Source organism: Nyctibius grandis, chromosome 21 (assembly GCF_013368605.1).
Source record: "Nyctibius grandis isolate bNycGra1 chromosome 21, bNycGra1.pri, whole genome shotgun sequence".
Taxonomy (NCBI): Eukaryota; Metazoa; Chordata; class Aves; order Nyctibiiformes; family Nyctibiidae; genus Nyctibius; species Nyctibius grandis.
The window spans coordinates 5889808-5906820 of NC_090678.1; the positions used below are offsets into that span (position 1 = coordinate 5889808).

Here is a 17013-nt window from a genome sequence, read left to right on the forward strand (position 1 = left end):
CAGGGTCGTTGGCAGCACCCGCAGCCCCGGCTGTTCCCGGGGCAGCCGGAAGCAGGAGCATCCCCACCCCGGGGCTTCGGCGGGTGAGCAATGGTGTGGCTCACCTCAAAAGGAGCCGGAGCCCCGGGGTGCGGGCTCTCGCCCATCTGCTTTCGGGTTAGGTGCTGCTTTTGCATCTAAAAAAGGATTCAAGGAATTTGGGTTCCCTGGGAGGGGTGAGCTGGATGGGAGGATGCTGGCAATTACACTGGTGCTGAGCACCTCTCCTTTACCGTGATAACCTAATCAAGCTGATGAGCCCTTAAAATAAGGACTTTAGCCCAGGGTAAAATAACGGTGATGGCGTCCCTAAGCACAGGGATTTTTGTCTTTTAATTGCCAGCTGGGTAAAGACGAGTCGAGTCATGGCAGGGTCTCTGGCAGTAGCTCTCAGCACAGCCCTGCACAGGCCGGGACGTGCCTCTTGCCCTCCTAGTCGGACAGCAAGGTGTGATAATCCCTTAAGCATTTAATTACAGCTGGCAGGGCTGGAGCAAACCGTCTTCTGCCCCGTTTGCATCAGCCTGGACCCGCAGAAGTTGCGTGGCAGCAGTCCCGCGAGGGTTGTGTCTGAGAAGCTCTGTCACAGCTGGGCCGTTTTGGGGAGCCTGGTAGCTCCCCCAGAGCCATGCCCCGTGCGGAGGCTCCTGCCCTCCGCTGCCACGGCAAGGCATGGCTCTGGCAGGCTTGTTTTTCTAGCGTGGCAAGTCCGCCTGAAATACCTAGGTGGGGCCCAGCATGGCTAATGGCCTTCCTGGGGACAGAGCCAGCAATTAGCCCTCCACAGCGCTGGGCACCCCCAGTGCCGAGGGCCCTCTGGCCTCAGGGGGTGGGGAGGGAGCGGAGGGCTGGATTTCGGGGTGCTTGGCCCTGCCCCGGGGCGCTAGGCAACGGGCACCTTCCGTCCGGGAGCCGGTGACGCGGGTGCGTGCGTGAGCCGTGGCACGGCCAGGCTGGTGGGGAGGCTGTGGCAACCCGCCTGGGGTGGAGGAGCTGGATTGCGGGGCCTCGTTGCGTGTCCTTGTTGCGCGTCCCTGGCAGGGCTGGGGTGAGGGCAGTGGGTCTCCGGGGCCGCTGTCCCGGCAGGCGTTGCCTGGTGACAGTGGCTGTTGTCAGGGTTTGGGGCCCAGGTGCTGCCCTCGGGCTGGGGGCACCCCTCGGGGGTGACACCCCCTCAGGGGTGACCCTGCTGGCGGCACCACGGGTTTTGGGCCTGAATCGGCTGCCTTCACCTTTCCCCGCCCTATCGGACCGTCACCCTTTAGTGCTGTCCGTCCCCTCGTGGGGGGTGCGCTGGGCCCCCAGCCCTTGCCCAGCGAGGGGGTGTTTGGGGCAGCCCCGCCATGCGGGGGTGTCGGGGCGCTGGGGGGGGACGCGCCGCTGCGCGCCCGACAGGGGGCGCCACAATGCGGTCCGCGGTGGCCCCGCCCCCTGTCCCGCCCCCCGCCGGGCGGGGCGCGCGGGCGGCCCTAAAGGCGGCGGGCGGCGGCGGGCGGCCTGGCGGGCGATGTGGCGGCGGCGGCGGGCGCGGGGCGGCGGCGGGCGCTGGTGGCCGGCGGTGGCCCTGGCGCTGGCCCTGGCGCTGCCGGCGGCGCGGCCCCGCGGGCTCTACTCGGCCTCCGACCCGCTGGAGTTGCTGGGGAGCGGGGCGGAGGGGCGGCTGCTGGGCTCCCCCAGCGCCTGGGCCGTCGAGTTCTTCGCCTCCTGGTGCGGGCACTGCGTCCACTTCGCGCCCACATGGCGGGCCCTGGCCCACGACCTCCGCGGTGAGTCCCGGCCCCCTTCCCGCAGCCCTGCCCGCCCACCCCAGCAGCACCCCCGAACCCTCCCTGTGCCCTTGCTCTGGTTTTCCCCCCTGTATCCTCGTCTCTGTCTTCTCCCATCAGCGCCCCGATTAATCCCCCCTGTCTCCACCCCTGTCTGTTCATCAGCACCCTTAAATCCCCCTGCATCCCTGTCCGTCCTCCTGTCAGCGTCCCTAAATCCTTCCTGTGCCAGGGCCCCCCCATCAGCGCTCCTGAATCCCTCCTCCATCCTTGCCCCGTCATCCTTCTCTTTATGAGCACTCTTAAATCCTCCCTGCATCCCTGGCCCTGCATCCTCGGCCCCATCAGCACCCCTGTGTCCCCTCTGCACCCTCCCCATCAGCACCCCTCAATCCCCTCTGCCTTACCCTCCATCAGCACCCCTCAATCCCCTCTGCCTTACCCTCCATCTCAATCCCCCTGCGTCCCTGCTCCAGCCTCCCCGGAGCATCGAAGGCCAAGACCCCCCACCCCGTGATGCCCAGGGCACCCCCCTGCGATGGCCAGACTGGCTTAGCAGCATCCCTGGAGCCCTTTTGGCTGGGAGTAGCCCAGGCTGAGCCTGCCCCAGTCCCGAGGGGCCCTGCTGCCCCCCCCCAGACCCTCCCTCAGCCCCACTCCTCCCCGGTGCCTCCAGGGAGAGGCTGGCAGGGTACTGGGACCAGACGCTGATCCCAGCTGGTTTATTCCTGGCTTTGACCTTGGTGCTTGGCCTGGCTGATGCCCAGCCCCACTTGGGGAGCCGCACACCCCACTGCTGGACCTCTCGCCCCACCGGGGCTTCTCCTGCCTCCCCCGGCATCCCGGGGCACGCACAGCTTCTCCCTGTTATTGCACTAATTGATATAGCGCGGTCGCTGCCGGGTGAGTCAGGGTGCCAGCTGGGGCTGGCGTCCCGTCCCTCCGAGGGGATGCCGTCCCTCCCAGGGGATGCCGTCAGCGCGCCCCAACGGGGCAGGATATGAGGAATGCGGTGTGCGCCCGGGCCCTGCGGGGAAACACCAGCTCTCCTGGTCCCTCTCCAAAACGGGGTCCCCCCGGGGCTCCCCACTCCGGAGGCTGGATGGCGGGTGGTGTGCCTGCGGAGGCAGGGCGGGGAAGCTGCCCCCGTGCCGCTTGGCATCCTCGCTGCCGTTCCCACGGGTGCATTTTCGCGGGAGTGGTCTGGTCGGGGAGGATGCCGCGGTGACCCACGGGCACCACGTGCCGATGAGTCCAGGAGCGTGCCTGGCTCCTGGCAGCGGGGCTCGGCACCGGCCTTCCTGTGCCACTCGTGCCAGGGCAGCGGGAAGCAGCTCACCTGCCCCGTCACCTGTGGCATGGGACAGTCCCAGCAGGTCCCACCTCCAGCAGGCTCCCGCCTAGGGCGGCATGGACTCCATCTCTATGCCAGCTCCGCGTCCCTCCCCATCCCGCTCGAAGGAGAGGCCGGGCATTCTCCTGCTTACGTCCTTTACACTAAAAAGGAGCCATTTCAGAGCCTTTATCTCCATTTTGCTGTTGGCTTTCAGAGCCTGCTGCTTGAAATGTCTCCGTGCCCCCTTTTCTGTGTCTCTGTTTTACCCCAGGGGCCTGCTGGTCCTCCCTGGGGAGGTGACGGTGGAGAGACGCAGCAGGGGAGCAGATGCTCAGCACCTGGGCGGGCTCCGCCACCGCGCCCCGGCCACTAGGTTTGGGTTGTTCCCCTCTTGGTTATCAACCGTGACCTCGGTCTGGGGTGAGACGAGCTGGAGCCCGCGTTCCCTGCTCTCCCCCAGCCGCAGTTAGCCATCCCTCCCCTTCTCCCCGTGGCCTCTCCCCGCTGGGGCAGAGGCTGGGCAGGCAGAACCAGACGGGCAGGCAGCCGCGGGCAGAGCTGCCTGCGTGCCGGCGAGGGCAGGGCGTGCAAAGCCTGGGCCCGCCTCGCACGGCTTTCCCTGCGCTCCTGCTGCCCCAAAAGTAGGGCGCCAAGCACCGGCACGTACTGTGGCTTCGGGTATGTGGGGCTTGGGAACCATCGGTCGGTCCCCTGCGAGGTGCGAGCCCTGATTTCAGGGCTGGGAGGAGCTGTGCCGCTGGTGCAGAGGGAGATCCCCACCATCCCTGCAGCGGCTGTGGGGAGCGGGATGGTTTTTGGGGTCGCAGAGGGGCTGAGCTGTGCTGAGCGTGTCCTCTGTCCCCGCAGAGTGGAGGCCTGCGGTGATGCTGGCGGCCATCGACTGCGCCGACGAGGCCATCCAGCAAGTGTGCATCGATTTTGGGATAACCGGCTTCCCCACGCTGAAGGTAAGGGCTGTGTGTGCTGGCCCCTTGCCTGGTTTCCCTGTGCTTTGCCTTTTTGCCCGTCCCGCTCTTGCTCAATCAGATCAACAGCACTATTGCACCAAAACATTTCCTTTGGGGCTTTGCAGGCTGGAGCTGTTTCCCCAAAACATAACTGTGGTCGGGCTGCAGCCGGTGCAACTGCTGGGTGATGTAGCAACAAGGAGGGGGAAACCAAAATGCTGCTTTGTGGTGAAATGTAGAGGCTGGATCTCTCCTAGGATGGGGGAGAGCCTGAAGTCTGAATTGGAAAGGCTGCTGGGGGGCACAGAGAGAGGTGGCAGGCGCAGGTTTTGGAGGAGAGCGCAGGGATGCTGCGGGAGGCTGCACTGGGCTCAACTGGGAGCCTCCTGCGGTAGCTGGCGAGGTGGCGTCCCTCCTCCTGGGCCTCTGCCCAGCCCCTTAGCTGTGTCAATATGCTGGATCGTAGAGTTTCCCACTGCAAACAGAGCCTCAGTCCAACACAAGCAATAAAACTGAAGCACTCCAGGTGCAGGCAGGGAAAGCTAGGACAGCCTTGAGACAGAACGGGGGGGATAAGGGTTTCGTCAGGTGTGCCCTCAGTCCTGGCTTACAGGCTGAGCCCAAGGTGGGGTCAGGTTTGGGGGTGTGCCAGGCAGGTTGGCTTGTGCCCCAGCCCTGCCCTGGGGTCTCACCGAGCACCCACCGCCCATGGGACATTGACCCAAACGTCTCCTGGGGCAGGGCGGTGTGCTGATGTGGCAGTGCCAAGAAGTCACTTGCTTCGCATCTCCTGCCCCCACCGAACACCTTCTGCAAACAGCCCACGCTCCCAGCCCAGCCTGCAAAGCAAACGCCTGTCTGACGCAACCTGGTTTCGCTGCTCTGGCTGTACCACAGGCACTGGAGCCACTGGGGGAGGCCAGGAGTGGGGAACAACCCCCTTCTACTGCCTTGTGGGAGCTCTGGGGCAGGGAGAGAGTGGTGTGCAGGACTGGGAAGGTCCCAGCTGCCTCCCTGGGACCCTTGGAGACACCTGCCCTGCTGCCTGCCAGCTCTCAGCCCTTGGCTGGACGTGGCTCCCAGCCCACGCCTGCATCCCTCCCCTCTGGGGATGCCCCGCAAGATGGGGACATACCGGGGAGCTCACTCTGCGGTGGCTGGTGTTGGGTCAGCGTGCTGTAACCCCGTGGGGAAACTGAGGCAGAGCCGGTCCGGGGGGAACCTGTGCCTGCTGGGCTGTAGTGCCTCCCTGTCCCACTCCAAACACTCTCACTCCAGTTTCCCCTTGTGTTGATTTTCTCCCTTTCAGTTCTTTAGAGCTTTCAGCAAGAAGGCGGAGGATGGGATAAGGATTACCAGTGAGTATTCAGAGCCACGGGTATTTTTTTTTACCCCGGGTGCGAACGGCCCTGCTGCCCGCACCCCCGATGCGTTGGGACCTCAGGGAGCCCGGGGGGCAGCTCAGAGCAGCTCCCCTTGGCTCAGCCCATGGCACCAGCTTCCCCAGGACTGACCCCTTGGCATCCTGTCCCCCTGCAGGTCCTGGTGCCACTGTCGAGGACCTGCGCCACGCCATCATCACCAACCTTGAGCAGAGCCAGGACGCCTGGCCGCCCGCCTGTCCTCCGCTGGAGCCGGCGAGGTAGGGCCGGTGTGACAGGAGGGGGGACGGCGTGATGGGGGGGTTTGGTGGCCTCCATCCCGTGGAGAGCAGGTTTCTGGGGAAATCCTGAGCCAAACACGAGCACGGAGCAGCTGCCTCATCACCCACGTCCCAGGGAGACAGAGATGACCTGGCCCAGCTAGAGCCATTTACATGTGCCGGATGAGACAGGCCGTGTTGTTACACCTCCTAATGAACCTGCTCATCAGCCTTAATTAGAGCAAGCGGCGCCTGGGCTGGGGACGTGGCAGTGCCGTGGTGTGGCGAGTGAGTCTGCTGCCATTAGCAGCTTTTTCCTGCCCCGAGAAAGGATTTTCTTGATTCGATACAAATTTGTTGGGATCTGAGTTGTCTTTGCTGGACACAGGCGGTTGCTCTGCTCTCCCGAGGGGCAGCGTTTGGCTTTCCCAAAGCGACGATCGAGCTGGGCACGTGCTTCAGGTCTCCACTGCCTGCGTGTCCTAGCCAACAAAACCAACAGCCCTGCTTCAAGTTCATGGCTGTTTATTCCCTTGGGCAAGCGTGCAGCTCCCTCCTGCCCTGCCCTGCCCGTGCTTTGTTTTCTGCCTGCTTGGCTGACCCCGGCGGGTTTTCTCAAAAGCCTGTGAACCAGAGCAGAAAATTGGGCTGGAGACTTCAGCGGGGAGGAATTACCCGCTTGATGGGGCTGAACCTTCACCAACAGCCCCTGCCGAATCCTAGGAGACAAGGGCCAAGGCTCCTGCTGCCATCCTCTTCTCTTTTGCAGCGCGGAGGAGGTTCGCACGTTCTTCCAGAGGAACAAGGACCGGTACATGGCACTGATCTTTGAGGAGAGCAACTCCTTCGTGGGCAGAGAGGTGGGTACAGCTGCATTTATCCCCCGTTTCTCTTGAAGCCCATGTCCCCAGTGCCTGATAACTCCTGGGTGCCTTTGGCAGGGAAGTCCTCTCCCGGCAGCCTCCCCGGTCCGCTTGCACACTGCTTTGCAGGTGCAAAATGCTATACAGGGTGCTAAATAGCCCTGCTGCATCTCCGGTGGGGCTGGGAATGCTGCTGCCCCCCCATCTGACCCTGGGGCCGCTGGGCTTGCAGGTGGCGATGGACATGCTGCAGTACGAGAACGTGGCGGTGAGGAGGGTGCTGAGCAGCGAGGAGGAGCTCGTGGAGAAGTTCGGCGTCACCACCTTCCCCTCCGCCTACTTGCTCCTCCGCAACGGCTCCTTCTCCCGCCTGCCCGTGTGAGTGCAGGTCACGGCGCGGTGGGTCTGGGGACCTTGATGGGATGCCAGGCTTGTGCCCCATCCCTCCGCTCTCCTCTGTAATTGTGGGGAAAGTTCGTTAGGAAGGAGACAGTGGCTGGGTTGGGCAGGCTGGTGGGAGGCAGGAGGCTGCTGGTGGGCACTGAACGGGGCTGCCAGCCCTGCCTGGAGCTGCTGAAAGGGAAAATGGCTTGTGACCGAGCTGCCCGTCCGCCATATCTGCCTGGAGGTGGCATGGTGCAGCTCCCTGGGGCTCAGCTCTGCTCTGGGTTGTGTGCCAGGATACCCACCACTGGGGCGGCTGGAGAGTGCAGAACACCCCACGCTTGTTCCCAAGGTCTGGGTTGCCCATCTGGCTGAGCCTTTGGTCTCCTTTCCTTCCTCCTGGGGGCTGTTTGGGAGGGAAGAGGGTCTTGCTCATGGCTTCCCCTTCCTTGCAGGCAAGCGGAGGCGCGCTCCTTCTACACCTACTACCTGCGCATGCTCTCAGGTGTCACCCGCGGCTCCTACAAGCTGAACACAACCACCACCGCTTCCAACGAGACCGCTGTGTCCCAACCGAAGGATGCCGACCGGTCAGACCCCCCCTTCATCATTCTGGGGCTGCGGGAGGCCGGGGCTGGCGTGGGGAGGAGGTGCTGTGGCTATGGGTGGGCAACGGGCTGGGACCGTGGGAAAAACCCCGCATCGTGGCTGGGTCCCTGGGGGTGGCGATGAACGGGCTGACGAGCCATCGTGTTGTGCTGCCCTCCCCAGCTCCAAGGTGTACATGGCCGACCTGGAGTCCACGCTGCACTACTCGCTGCGGGTGGAGGCTGCCCGTCCCGCCGCGCTGTTGGGAGCCCAGCTGACCGCCTTCAAGTGCTACGTGGCCACGCTGGTGAAGGTGAGGAGCTTTTGGTGTCGGGAGAGGAACTGCCCGCGCCTCCCCGTAGCTATTTGTAGGGTGAAATGTAAATGCGGGGTGTGGGTCACCACGTCCCAGTGCTCGCAGGTAGCGGAGCGTGGAGGTCTCCGATGCGGGCCCTGCGTCCCGGTGCTCGGCACAGCGTGGGGCCGTCCCCGTCCCCAGGGAGATCCAAACCTAGCCCAGAGTCCCGACGGGAGCCAGCGGCCGAAAGCAGGTGCCAGTTTCAGACAAGACCTGGGGTGCAGGTATCAGCGGGCAGAGCGGGCTCAGTGCTTGCAGGAGGTGTCTTTCAGCCTTCTTGCAACCTTCAACCCGTGGCAAGGCAGTCGGTCTTTTCAGCAGAGATGCTGTCACCCGCTGCGGTGGCGGAGGTGATCAGAGGGGTTTGGAGCTCTGATCGCCTGGCTGGGGTGGTGGGCTTGGGGAACTGATCTCTGCAGGCTCCTTTGCCAGTCTGGGAAAGCGCTTCCTGCTCTGAGTCAGGCTCTGGCAGAGCCTGATTTGAGGTCTCCTTTTTCCTTCTGTGCTGGGCTTGGTGAAACTGAGGTGTGTAGGAGCTTTGAGCCAGCAGAAGCAGGGCGGTTTAATTCCCCGGTGCCATGGAGCGCTGCGTTTGGGCGAGGTTTCCCCCAGCTCCAAACACGAGCCACTGCTGCAACGAGTCTTAAGTCCTCAGCTCGGTTTTCTGTAGCTTTTCCCCTGCCTGCCCCCAGCTATCGCCCTCGCTATTTCTCCCTTTAATGAGATCCACGGGGTTATGGAAATAAATCCCCCATAGCACCAGCTCCCTGGCCAAGGGTACGAGCTTGGGTGGGGAGCAGCAGCAGTTTTATTTCATCACCTTTTAACTCTTCCTGCAAACCTTCCCCTCGCTGGCCAAGCGCTGGATTTGTCAAGGAGGCGAAGCTGTGTCCCTGCCGCGGGCAGGAGGCACCAGGGCCGTGGGTGCTGGGTGCCGGGGCTTCCCTGAGGGTGCTGAGCCGGCGCTGCCGTTGCCGTGCTCATCCACGGGACGGAGCAGCGTCCCCAGGATTGCTGCCAGCCTGGCGGGGCTGGGGGAGCTCAGCCGACGGGCCCCAGCCTTAACTGTTGCGTTCCCAAGGGAGGTATTTAAGGCAAGGAGAAGTGGGGGAAAATCCCAACGTGGAGAGAAGCGGTGGCTGGAAAGCAGGGCATCGCGTGGCAAAGCCTCCCGCTGGCAGGGCCAGGGGGACGGCTGCGTTTTGCAGCAGAAATGTCAGGTCAGAGATGAATTCCCCAGCGAATCTGGGACTTTTCTGTGTGATCCCTACCACACTCCCCGCCAACGTAACCTGGGTGGCACCCAGGCCTGGGGAGAACGGCTCAGACGTAGCCAAACGCTCCTTCCTTTTGCTTCCCTGTCACTTGTCCTGGGTGCTGCTGGTCTCACCCTCCCCGCGGGTCACCCCCTCTGTCTGTCTGTCCCTCGGTGGCAGGCACTGTGGGCAGCCCCCTCTCCCCGCAGCTTTGAAGTGCTGCTGCTAATCGGCTTTGCGCTGACTTATGGTCAGGGCAGCTTTTTGCCTCCCGCAGACGGGGCCGAGGTTCGGAGCCTGAACACGCAGGCAGGGGCCTTACCACCATGGGGGGGACACGCCGTGACCCCCAGCCCCTTGAGGTCAGGCCCCAAAACCTTGCCGGGACCATGCTGCCCTCCAGCATGTACTGTCATAGAGGATGCTGGTGCTGCCCTGTGCCCAGCCAAGGGTGCCAGTGGGCTGCCCCGCTGCTCGTGGCGGGGGTCTGGGTTTCCTCACCCCTCTCCACCCTCCGCAGTACTTCCCTGGGCGCCCCTGCGTGCAGACCTACCTGCGCTCCCTGGACGGCTGGCTGAGGAACTGGACGGAGCCCGAGCTGCCCCGCAGCGCCTTGAAGGACGCCATGAAGAATAAGAGAGATGTAAGGCACCCGCGGGGACCCCGGCCCCCGCTCTCCTCATCCCTGCCCCTTTCCCCCCACCCTGCATTATCTGCCACCTCCATCACGCCATGTCTGTCCTCCAGGCCTCCCACCCCGCCATGCTCCCCACCAACGTGACCTGGGTGGGCTGCCAGGGCAGCGAACCCCACTTCCGCGGCTACCCCTGCGGGCTCTGGACTGTCTTCCACCTGCTGACCGTCCAGGCTGCCCAGAGTGGCCTCGACAAAGGTATCTGCATCCCCAGGGGCATTCGGGTCTCGGGGAGGGGGTGTCCAGGCAGGTTGTGGCACAGGGAGGGATGCTGTGTGCAGGCGAAGGCTTGTCTTACGCCGAGGCAGGTCTGCGGGGAGGGCGAGAGTGGCAGAGTCGGGGTGTGGGGCTGCCACCTTGGCCATGGGACTGTGGTGGTGGCACTGTGGGTTCCAGACTGGCCCTCCCGTCCCCCCCCGTCCTCTTCCTCCCCCCAGAGCTGCCGCTGGAGGTGCTGAACACCATGCGCTGCTACGTCCGGCACTTCTTCGGCTGCCAGGAGTGTGCCGAGCACTTCGAGGCCATGGCGGCCCAGTCCATGGACCGGGTGGCGGGCCGGGAGGAGGCCGTCCTCTGGCTCTGGTCCCACCACAATGAGGTCAACGCTCGCCTGGCAGGTAAGGGGGGAGCTGTGGGGAGGGGGCCGGGGTGGCTTCCCAAGGGAAAGGGGGGAGGCAAGGTGGAGGAGCATCCCTCCTCCTGGACAGAGCTGGCGTTAGGGTGCAGCAGCGGGGACATTGCGTTGTCATCGTCCCCCATCGCAGGGGACAGCAGCTGGTCGCACAGCATCAGACCGCCCCGGAGATGCGGTTGGGTCTTACGTGCTCCCCGCAGGGAGCTTCCCAAAGCCCCTGCGTGCCCTTGGAGGACCCCTCCTCCCGAGACGGCTCCTCCAAATGTCCCTGTCCCCATCCCCACCTGCTGGATGCTCCGGGGCGTTTATACTGGTACAGGGCAGGGCTGCATCGCGTGTCCCCTCTAACCCCTTACTGGCTCCGGTCCCCATAGGAGGTGACACGGAGGACCCCAGGTTCCCCAAGCTGCAGTGGCCTCCGCCGGACCTGTGTCCCCAGTGCCACAAGGAGGAGCGGGGCGTGCACGCCTGGGACGAGCCGGCCGTGCTCGCCTTCCTCAAGGCGCACTTCGCCCCTGCCAACATCTACCTGGACTATGCTGAGGCCGACCCCATCCCCATGGCTGGGGAGGGGACGGGCGCCAGGCTGGGCACCCAGGAGGGAGAGGAGAAAGAGGAGGAAGAGGAGGAAAAGGAGACGGAGGGTGAGATGAGAGCTCCGGAGCGCCCGGGCTCCCCCGAGCCGCGACGGCCCAGCATTGTGCGGCTGAACCCCAAAGCGCGGGAGGTGGGCGAGGACATCGTGGACCTGGACTCCTTCAGCGAGCAGCACTTCAAGAGCCAGGCGCTGCGAGCGGCGGCCGGCCGGCGCCGACGGCTCAGCAAGCGGGACACCATCGCCCTGCCCCGAGATGCCGGGGTGGGCCGGGAGCGCCGGCGGGCTCCCGGGGTGCTGGTCCGGGAGGAGGAGGAGGAGGAGGCTGGGGAGGGCGTGCGGAGGAGCCCCTGGCTGCGGGTGCTTGGCTTGGGCTTCTCCCGCCTGGACATCAGCCTCTGCGTTGCCCTCTACCTCCTCTCCTCCATGTGCCTCCTGGGCATGTACACCTTCTTCCGCCTCCGCACCCGCACCCGCAAAGGCCGCCCTGCCTTCCCTGTGGCCTGAGAGCGGTTGTGGGGGGCCGGTGGCTGCCCCCGGGCTGGGTGGGCTGCTGCGCCGGGGCACCGTGGGGACGGCGTTCTGTCCCCCAGGGGAGGGGGCTTGGTGCCTCCCCCCGGGAGCTGTCCCGCTCGCAGCAGTCGCCTCGCCCAGGGTGGGGGCAGAGGGTGGAGGGCTCTCTTTGGGGGGGAAGGAGGTGTCGCGGCATCCCCCTCTCAGGTCGCGGTGCCACGTTTTCGGGAGCTGGGAAGCCGACAGCGGTACATGTCTTGGCACCCAGCTGCCCTCATGAGCTCCCGAGTGCTGGGCTGGTTTCAAACTGGGCAGCCCAGTGCCATGCCGGGGAACAGCCCTTTGGGGTCAAACCACTAATGGGGCCAGGAGGGTGGGGGTTTAGCACCCCAAAAAGCAGGCACTGCTGGGTGGGGGGTGGCAGTTGTGGGCTCAGCTGCATTTTGTGTCCCCGTTTGAGACACGGACGGGCCCCCCCCTGTTTCCGTGCCCCCTCCCCGCGCCTGTGCTCGTTCTCTGCTTGTCTTAGTGGAATAAATTATTTTTGCCGACGCTGGCCCCACTGTGTCAGCTGGTCCCTGCCATCCCCCACCGCGGCTGTCCCCGCTCTGGCCTCCCCCAGCACCCCGAGAAGAGCACTGGCTTGATTTAAATCTTTTAAACACTTTTAATTGTTATTATGGTACATTTTCTTCTGCTTTTTGCTTCCTGTGGCCGGTTGTCCCCCATACAGCTCGCACGTCCCCATGGATGGGGTGGCTCGTGGTTTGTCCTCAGGCGGGGTGAGGGGGAGGGAGCCTGGGGGGGCCAAGGAGCTGCTGGAAACAAGTTGGCACAAGCCGTGGAGCTGCCCGTGGTCCAGATGAGGGGGATGCACATGCGCATCCCCACATCCCTCTGGGACCCAGGACCCCCGTGGGTGCGGGTCCCCTGCGCCTGTCCCCCGTTCTCTCTGCCCTTTTATCCTTGTTAGGAATCATTAAGGAAAATGGTTGTTTTCCAGAGCCGGGGCCTGGGCCATCTGCTCTCCCGGCGCTGCCTAAATCCCCCTGTAACAAATTCATTGGGATTACGCTGCCCTCCCCTAATCCCAGCCCTTCCTCCCGCGCGGGGGATTTAAAAGGATTAGAGCCCGGCCGATAATAAACTTTATTAAGGGGGAGAGGGGGCGTCAATCCGATTTGGAGCCTTTTTCTTGCTGTCTTCACTGTGCCCAGGTGGGAGGCGAGGGCCGGTGGGGTGGGGAAGGAGGGTGGCCAGCTCCGCTGCTGCCCAGGCGCCGGGAGCTCGGGCTCCTCCGGCCCTTCGTCCCTCACCTGCCCTTGAAATAAATGTTCTTGCTCCATCTTCTTTGGTGTCTGTGCATGGTTGCACCTCCACGGGACGTGGGGCTGGCACCCCTGCTCTGCCACTGCTGGCCCACTTGGCCTTGGCCATGTCCCTTAGCCGGCTCCTCGGTGGTCACATCCAGCACGGAGGGGGGCTGCGTCCCCCCAGCCCGCTGCCGGGTGATGGATGGGGAAGGTCTCATCGCTGCAGCCCTGCTGCCTCCTTCTCCTTGATTTCCCCGGGGGATTTGTCCCCAACATCAATAACCCCCTGCGCGCCCCCTCCCCGCCAGCTGCTCCCCTGCGTGGGACCGAGGGCTTGCGAGAGGGGGGGGCTGCCCGCTGTTATCCCGGCCCCAAAATACCTCGGGGGGGCTGCCGCAGCGAGGGACAGGCTGGGGGATGTACTGGGGGGGTGCAGGGGATTAGGGCTGGGGGGGGGGGTGTGCTGGGGCAGGGGGTCAGCGGGCAGCCACAGGCAGGGCTGCCCCCACGAGCATCCCCGCCGGGGAGATTTACGGGGCCGGGGAGCTAAATGCACGCCGGAAAAAAGAGAGTCCAGTAAATCGACTTGCCGTAATCTTGTTTGGTGCAGTCCCAATCCTCTGGGCTGTGGCACCGGGGTGTCCCCCCCCACCCCAGCACCTGGGGACCCCCCAGTGCAGGGCACAAATGGCAGGAGGCTGCTGCAGGGCTCGGTGCTGCCCAGGGGACTGTCCCCCACACCGTCCCCCCGGGGTGGTGGCTTTGGTGCAGGCCCCCACCCCAGCCCTGGCACAAGGGGACCACCAAACTGCGCCACGGCCACGCTCACGGGTGGGACGGGCCCCCCTCCAAGCCCCCCTCCCCGCTGGGGGTGACCCCATCCCAGCGCTGCCGCAAGCCGGGGCGTCCCCAGGGCTAATTACCCAAATGGCCGCAGGCTGGCGCGAGGCGGCCGCTGCTCCCTGATACAATTTACCCTCAAGTGCAATTTAATTTTCCGCGAGGCCGGTGGCCGGCCCCCCGCACACCCAGCCACCTTCCCACCCCACCAGCACTCTCTCCCTCCTGCCTTGTCCTTCTTCCCTTTCCCTCCTCGGCGTGGGTGAGAGCCTTTCTTAACCAGCATCCTCCCTCCGCCGCGCTCGGGCCATAAAATCGCCGGGGGTTCGTTTAAAATCAATTATTTTTTGATTACAATTAGCAACGCCCTGCTCAGCAGTGCCTGCGAGGGGAGAGGCTTGCTCCGGCCGCTGGTGAGTACCCAGGTCTTGCTGTGCTTGTCCTTGCTCCCCTGGCAATAGGGGGGGGTGTGTGTGGGAAGGGGTCAGAGGTAATTATTGGGGTAATTAAGAAGCGGGGAGCGGTGGGGGCTGCTGGTGGGCTGCGTACGTGGGGGCTTGGGGTGCTGCGCGGAGGGGAGGTGGCACACCATGCCGAAGGGGGGCTGCTGTAAGGATGTCCCCCGCTGGGGCTGGGGGAGCTGGTTTCGTCACGTGAGGGGTCTCTGGGAGCTGGGCTGAGACCTGGCGAACTCGCTGCGTGGGTGGTGTGAAGCCTTGCTGGTGGCTGAGCTCCTCTAAGCCCACTCAGGCTTTGCTGAGGGGGGACACAGCTGTGCTCACACCTCCACCCCCCCTGAGCATGGGCCACGTGGGGGTTTTCCTTGCGCCCTCAATTCCACCTTGAAACACCCCTGTTGCACCTGGGAACGATGCGCCGATGTCCCCATGGGTGACACACTGCCCTCGGTGTCCCCAGTTCCCGTGTGCCCAGGGGAGGTTGGACCTGGGTCTTGGTGAAGGCTCTGGGGTTCACTTGCTTTTTTATTATTAATACCAGCAGGGAAGGTGCGGGCGCACCGTCCCCACTTGTCTGCGGGTTTTGTGTCATCGTGTCACACTGCTGGTGTCCCCATCCCGCTGCAGGGCCAGAGGGGGTCCAGGTGATGCAGAGGAGGGAGCGGGGCGTCTGTGCGGGGCCAGAGCCCCCCAAAACTGCCCTGGAAATACAAACATCTGAAAATTGTGATGTTCGCCCTTTTGCAGGCTGGTCGCCACAGATCCTTAGCCCTGTTTTGGCTTTGGCAGGAGGAGAAAGACTGGTGGGGGAGGATTTCACACCCATCACTTAGCCCCCCCCTCCTCGGGCACCACTAGGACCCATCAGCATCTTGAGTGGCACTAAGGGGGTTTGCTGGGCCAGTAGGTCGTGCCCACCTCGACCACCCTCTCCTCTACATCCAGGGTACCAGGGTGTGCTGGGGAAAACAAACCCAAAAGAGACCAAAAAAAAAACCCCAAAGAGACCAAAAAAAAACAAAAGAGACCAAAAAAAACCCAAAAGAGAACAGAAAAAAAGCACCAATGTGAGGAGCAGACAGACAGCAGGAAGGATGGAGGGGGACAAAGCAATACTGCGACAGTGGGGAAGGGATGAAGGCTCTACTGGGAAGGTGTGGTGAGCCTAGGGCGAGCGGGGAGGAAGGTGCTGGTGGGGTTTGGTTTTTTTTTTTATAGTGGACACTCGTGGCTGCAGACCCCTGGAAGCAGGATGCTCGGTGAAGGCTGGGCGCTGCGGGGCTCCCTTTGCCCGCCGACCACTGCCATGAGTGATCCGGAGCGGGGGCAGAGGGGGCTGGATCAATCTGGCAAAGCAGAAAAATGAATGAAAATTGAATTCCCCGAGGAGAAGGAGGTGGGGGGAGCTGTTAGCTCAGCTGAGAGATAAATCAGAGCGTGCCGGAGAGGGGAGGCTGAGATGACTCCCAGCAGCAGTGGAATAATTAGGGAAGTAGGTTGGAAATGCAAAGCGGTGGTACAGGGAGGCCACGGGGCAGCGTCCGTCTGTCCACCTGTCCGCACGTCCCGCTAAACTTCTCCCGTAAATCTGCCTGAGGGAGCTGCTTGTCTGTGTCCCCAGGCTGGGAGCCACGCTCCAGCGCTGCCGGCCGGCTGGGGACCCTGCAGGGGGACGGTGGCCCCTGCCCCAAGGGGCTGCGGAGCGCAGGTGGCCGGGGGCGACGGGGGCCTGGCTGTGCTTAATGCACTTAAGAGCCGGCGCTTGATTTAGGGGAGAAGGGGAGGGGATGGGATTTCCCTCCCCTATGGTGGGGATACGATTTGGAGACTTGGAGGACTGCGGGGGGGGGGTGTCACTCCTGCAATGAGTGCACACAGGTCTCTGCCCAGAGGTGTGAGATGAGCCAACTGGGGTTTTGCTGGTAAAATGCAGCTCTGGGGTTAAAAACCAGCAGCTCGTTGAAACACTATCGTTTTTTTCCTAAGGAACCATCAGGCTTAATACATTTCTGAGGTTTTATTACTTCTATTTTTAAACAGCATCTTTTTTTTTCAACTGCTGGCATGTCCCACCGCACATTTCCTGAGGGGCTGGTTCAGGTTTCTTCAGGTGGGAAAAGCCTCTTCCTAATTTGCATTTCGTCATGTAAATGAAGGCACGGAAAGGGCACACGTGAACCGAGGGCGGCTGCGCTCTCAGCTGGGCTGAGCATCCTTGTTCCCCCTGCTCCCAGCGCTGCCGTGGGTGCCACCTCAGAGGTTTCACCCTGCTCAGGCAGGCTCAGTGCTCTAAGCACCCCTTAGCTGGGCAAAGCGGGGTGTCACAGCACATCGGGGCTGTTTGGCACCGCTGTCCCCCAGCTGGTGATGTGGTGAGCATCAGGAAGGGCGATGCTCAAGGCACCCACGTGAGCTGTTTTGGTGGGCCTCCTCGCTCAGCCTTTTGCTGCCTCTCGACACATGGGTTTTGCTCTGGTGCCATAGGCTGGGTTGCCCCATGGTTTTCCCCATGAGGATCCTTCTGGAAGCCACAGTCACGCCGAGCCCTTTGCCCTGTGACTTTGGCATCGCCACCCTCGTGCCACAGCAGCTGGTGGGCTGTTGGGCAGGGCGTGCTGCCGCACTGCAGAGTTGGGTTGGCTCTTCCTGTGCCCAGATCTGTCCCTGGAGGAGCTGCCGTTGGGACGGGCCCCAGGGCACGCGTGCATCCCAGTGCCCTGTTGAAGCAGACCTTGCCGCGGTCATGCCCGGTGCTGGGGCTGCCCC

The 17013-nt window shown here is 63.7% G+C and overlaps 1 protein-coding gene across 1 annotated transcript; it reads left to right on the forward strand.

The window, feature by feature from the left end:
- The first annotated feature begins 1546 nt into the window (after nucleotides 1-1546).
- QSOX1 (quiescin sulfhydryl oxidase 1) lies at nucleotides 1547-12346 on the forward strand. The gene is made up of 12 exons (XM_068416963.1): nucleotides 1547-1805; nucleotides 4009-4109; nucleotides 5419-5467; nucleotides 5649-5751; nucleotides 6521-6611; nucleotides 6847-6992; nucleotides 7454-7588; nucleotides 7770-7899; nucleotides 9721-9843; nucleotides 9948-10092; nucleotides 10332-10511; nucleotides 10903-12346. Exons 1-12 carry the CDS (start codon nucleotides 1547-1549, stop codon nucleotides 11628-11630), a joined length of 2190 nt encoding a protein of 729 aa, XP_068273064.1. The 3' UTR covers nucleotides 11631-12346.
- Nucleotides 12347-17013: the final 4667 nt, after the last annotated feature.

Coding starts and splice junctions, on each gene's coding strand:
- QSOX1 (XM_068416963.1), top strand. CDS start 1,547: ATGTGGCGGCGGCGGCGGGCGCGGGGCGGCGGCGGGCGCTGGTGGCCG. Junction 6,612..6,846: donor ACTCCTTCGTGGGCAGAGAG/GTGGGTACAGCT, acceptor CTGGGCTTGCAG/GTGGCGATGGACATGCTGCA. Junction 7,900..9,720: donor ACGTGGCCACGCTGGTGAAG/GTGAGGAGCTTT, acceptor CACCCTCCGCAG/TACTTCCCTGGGCGCCCCTG.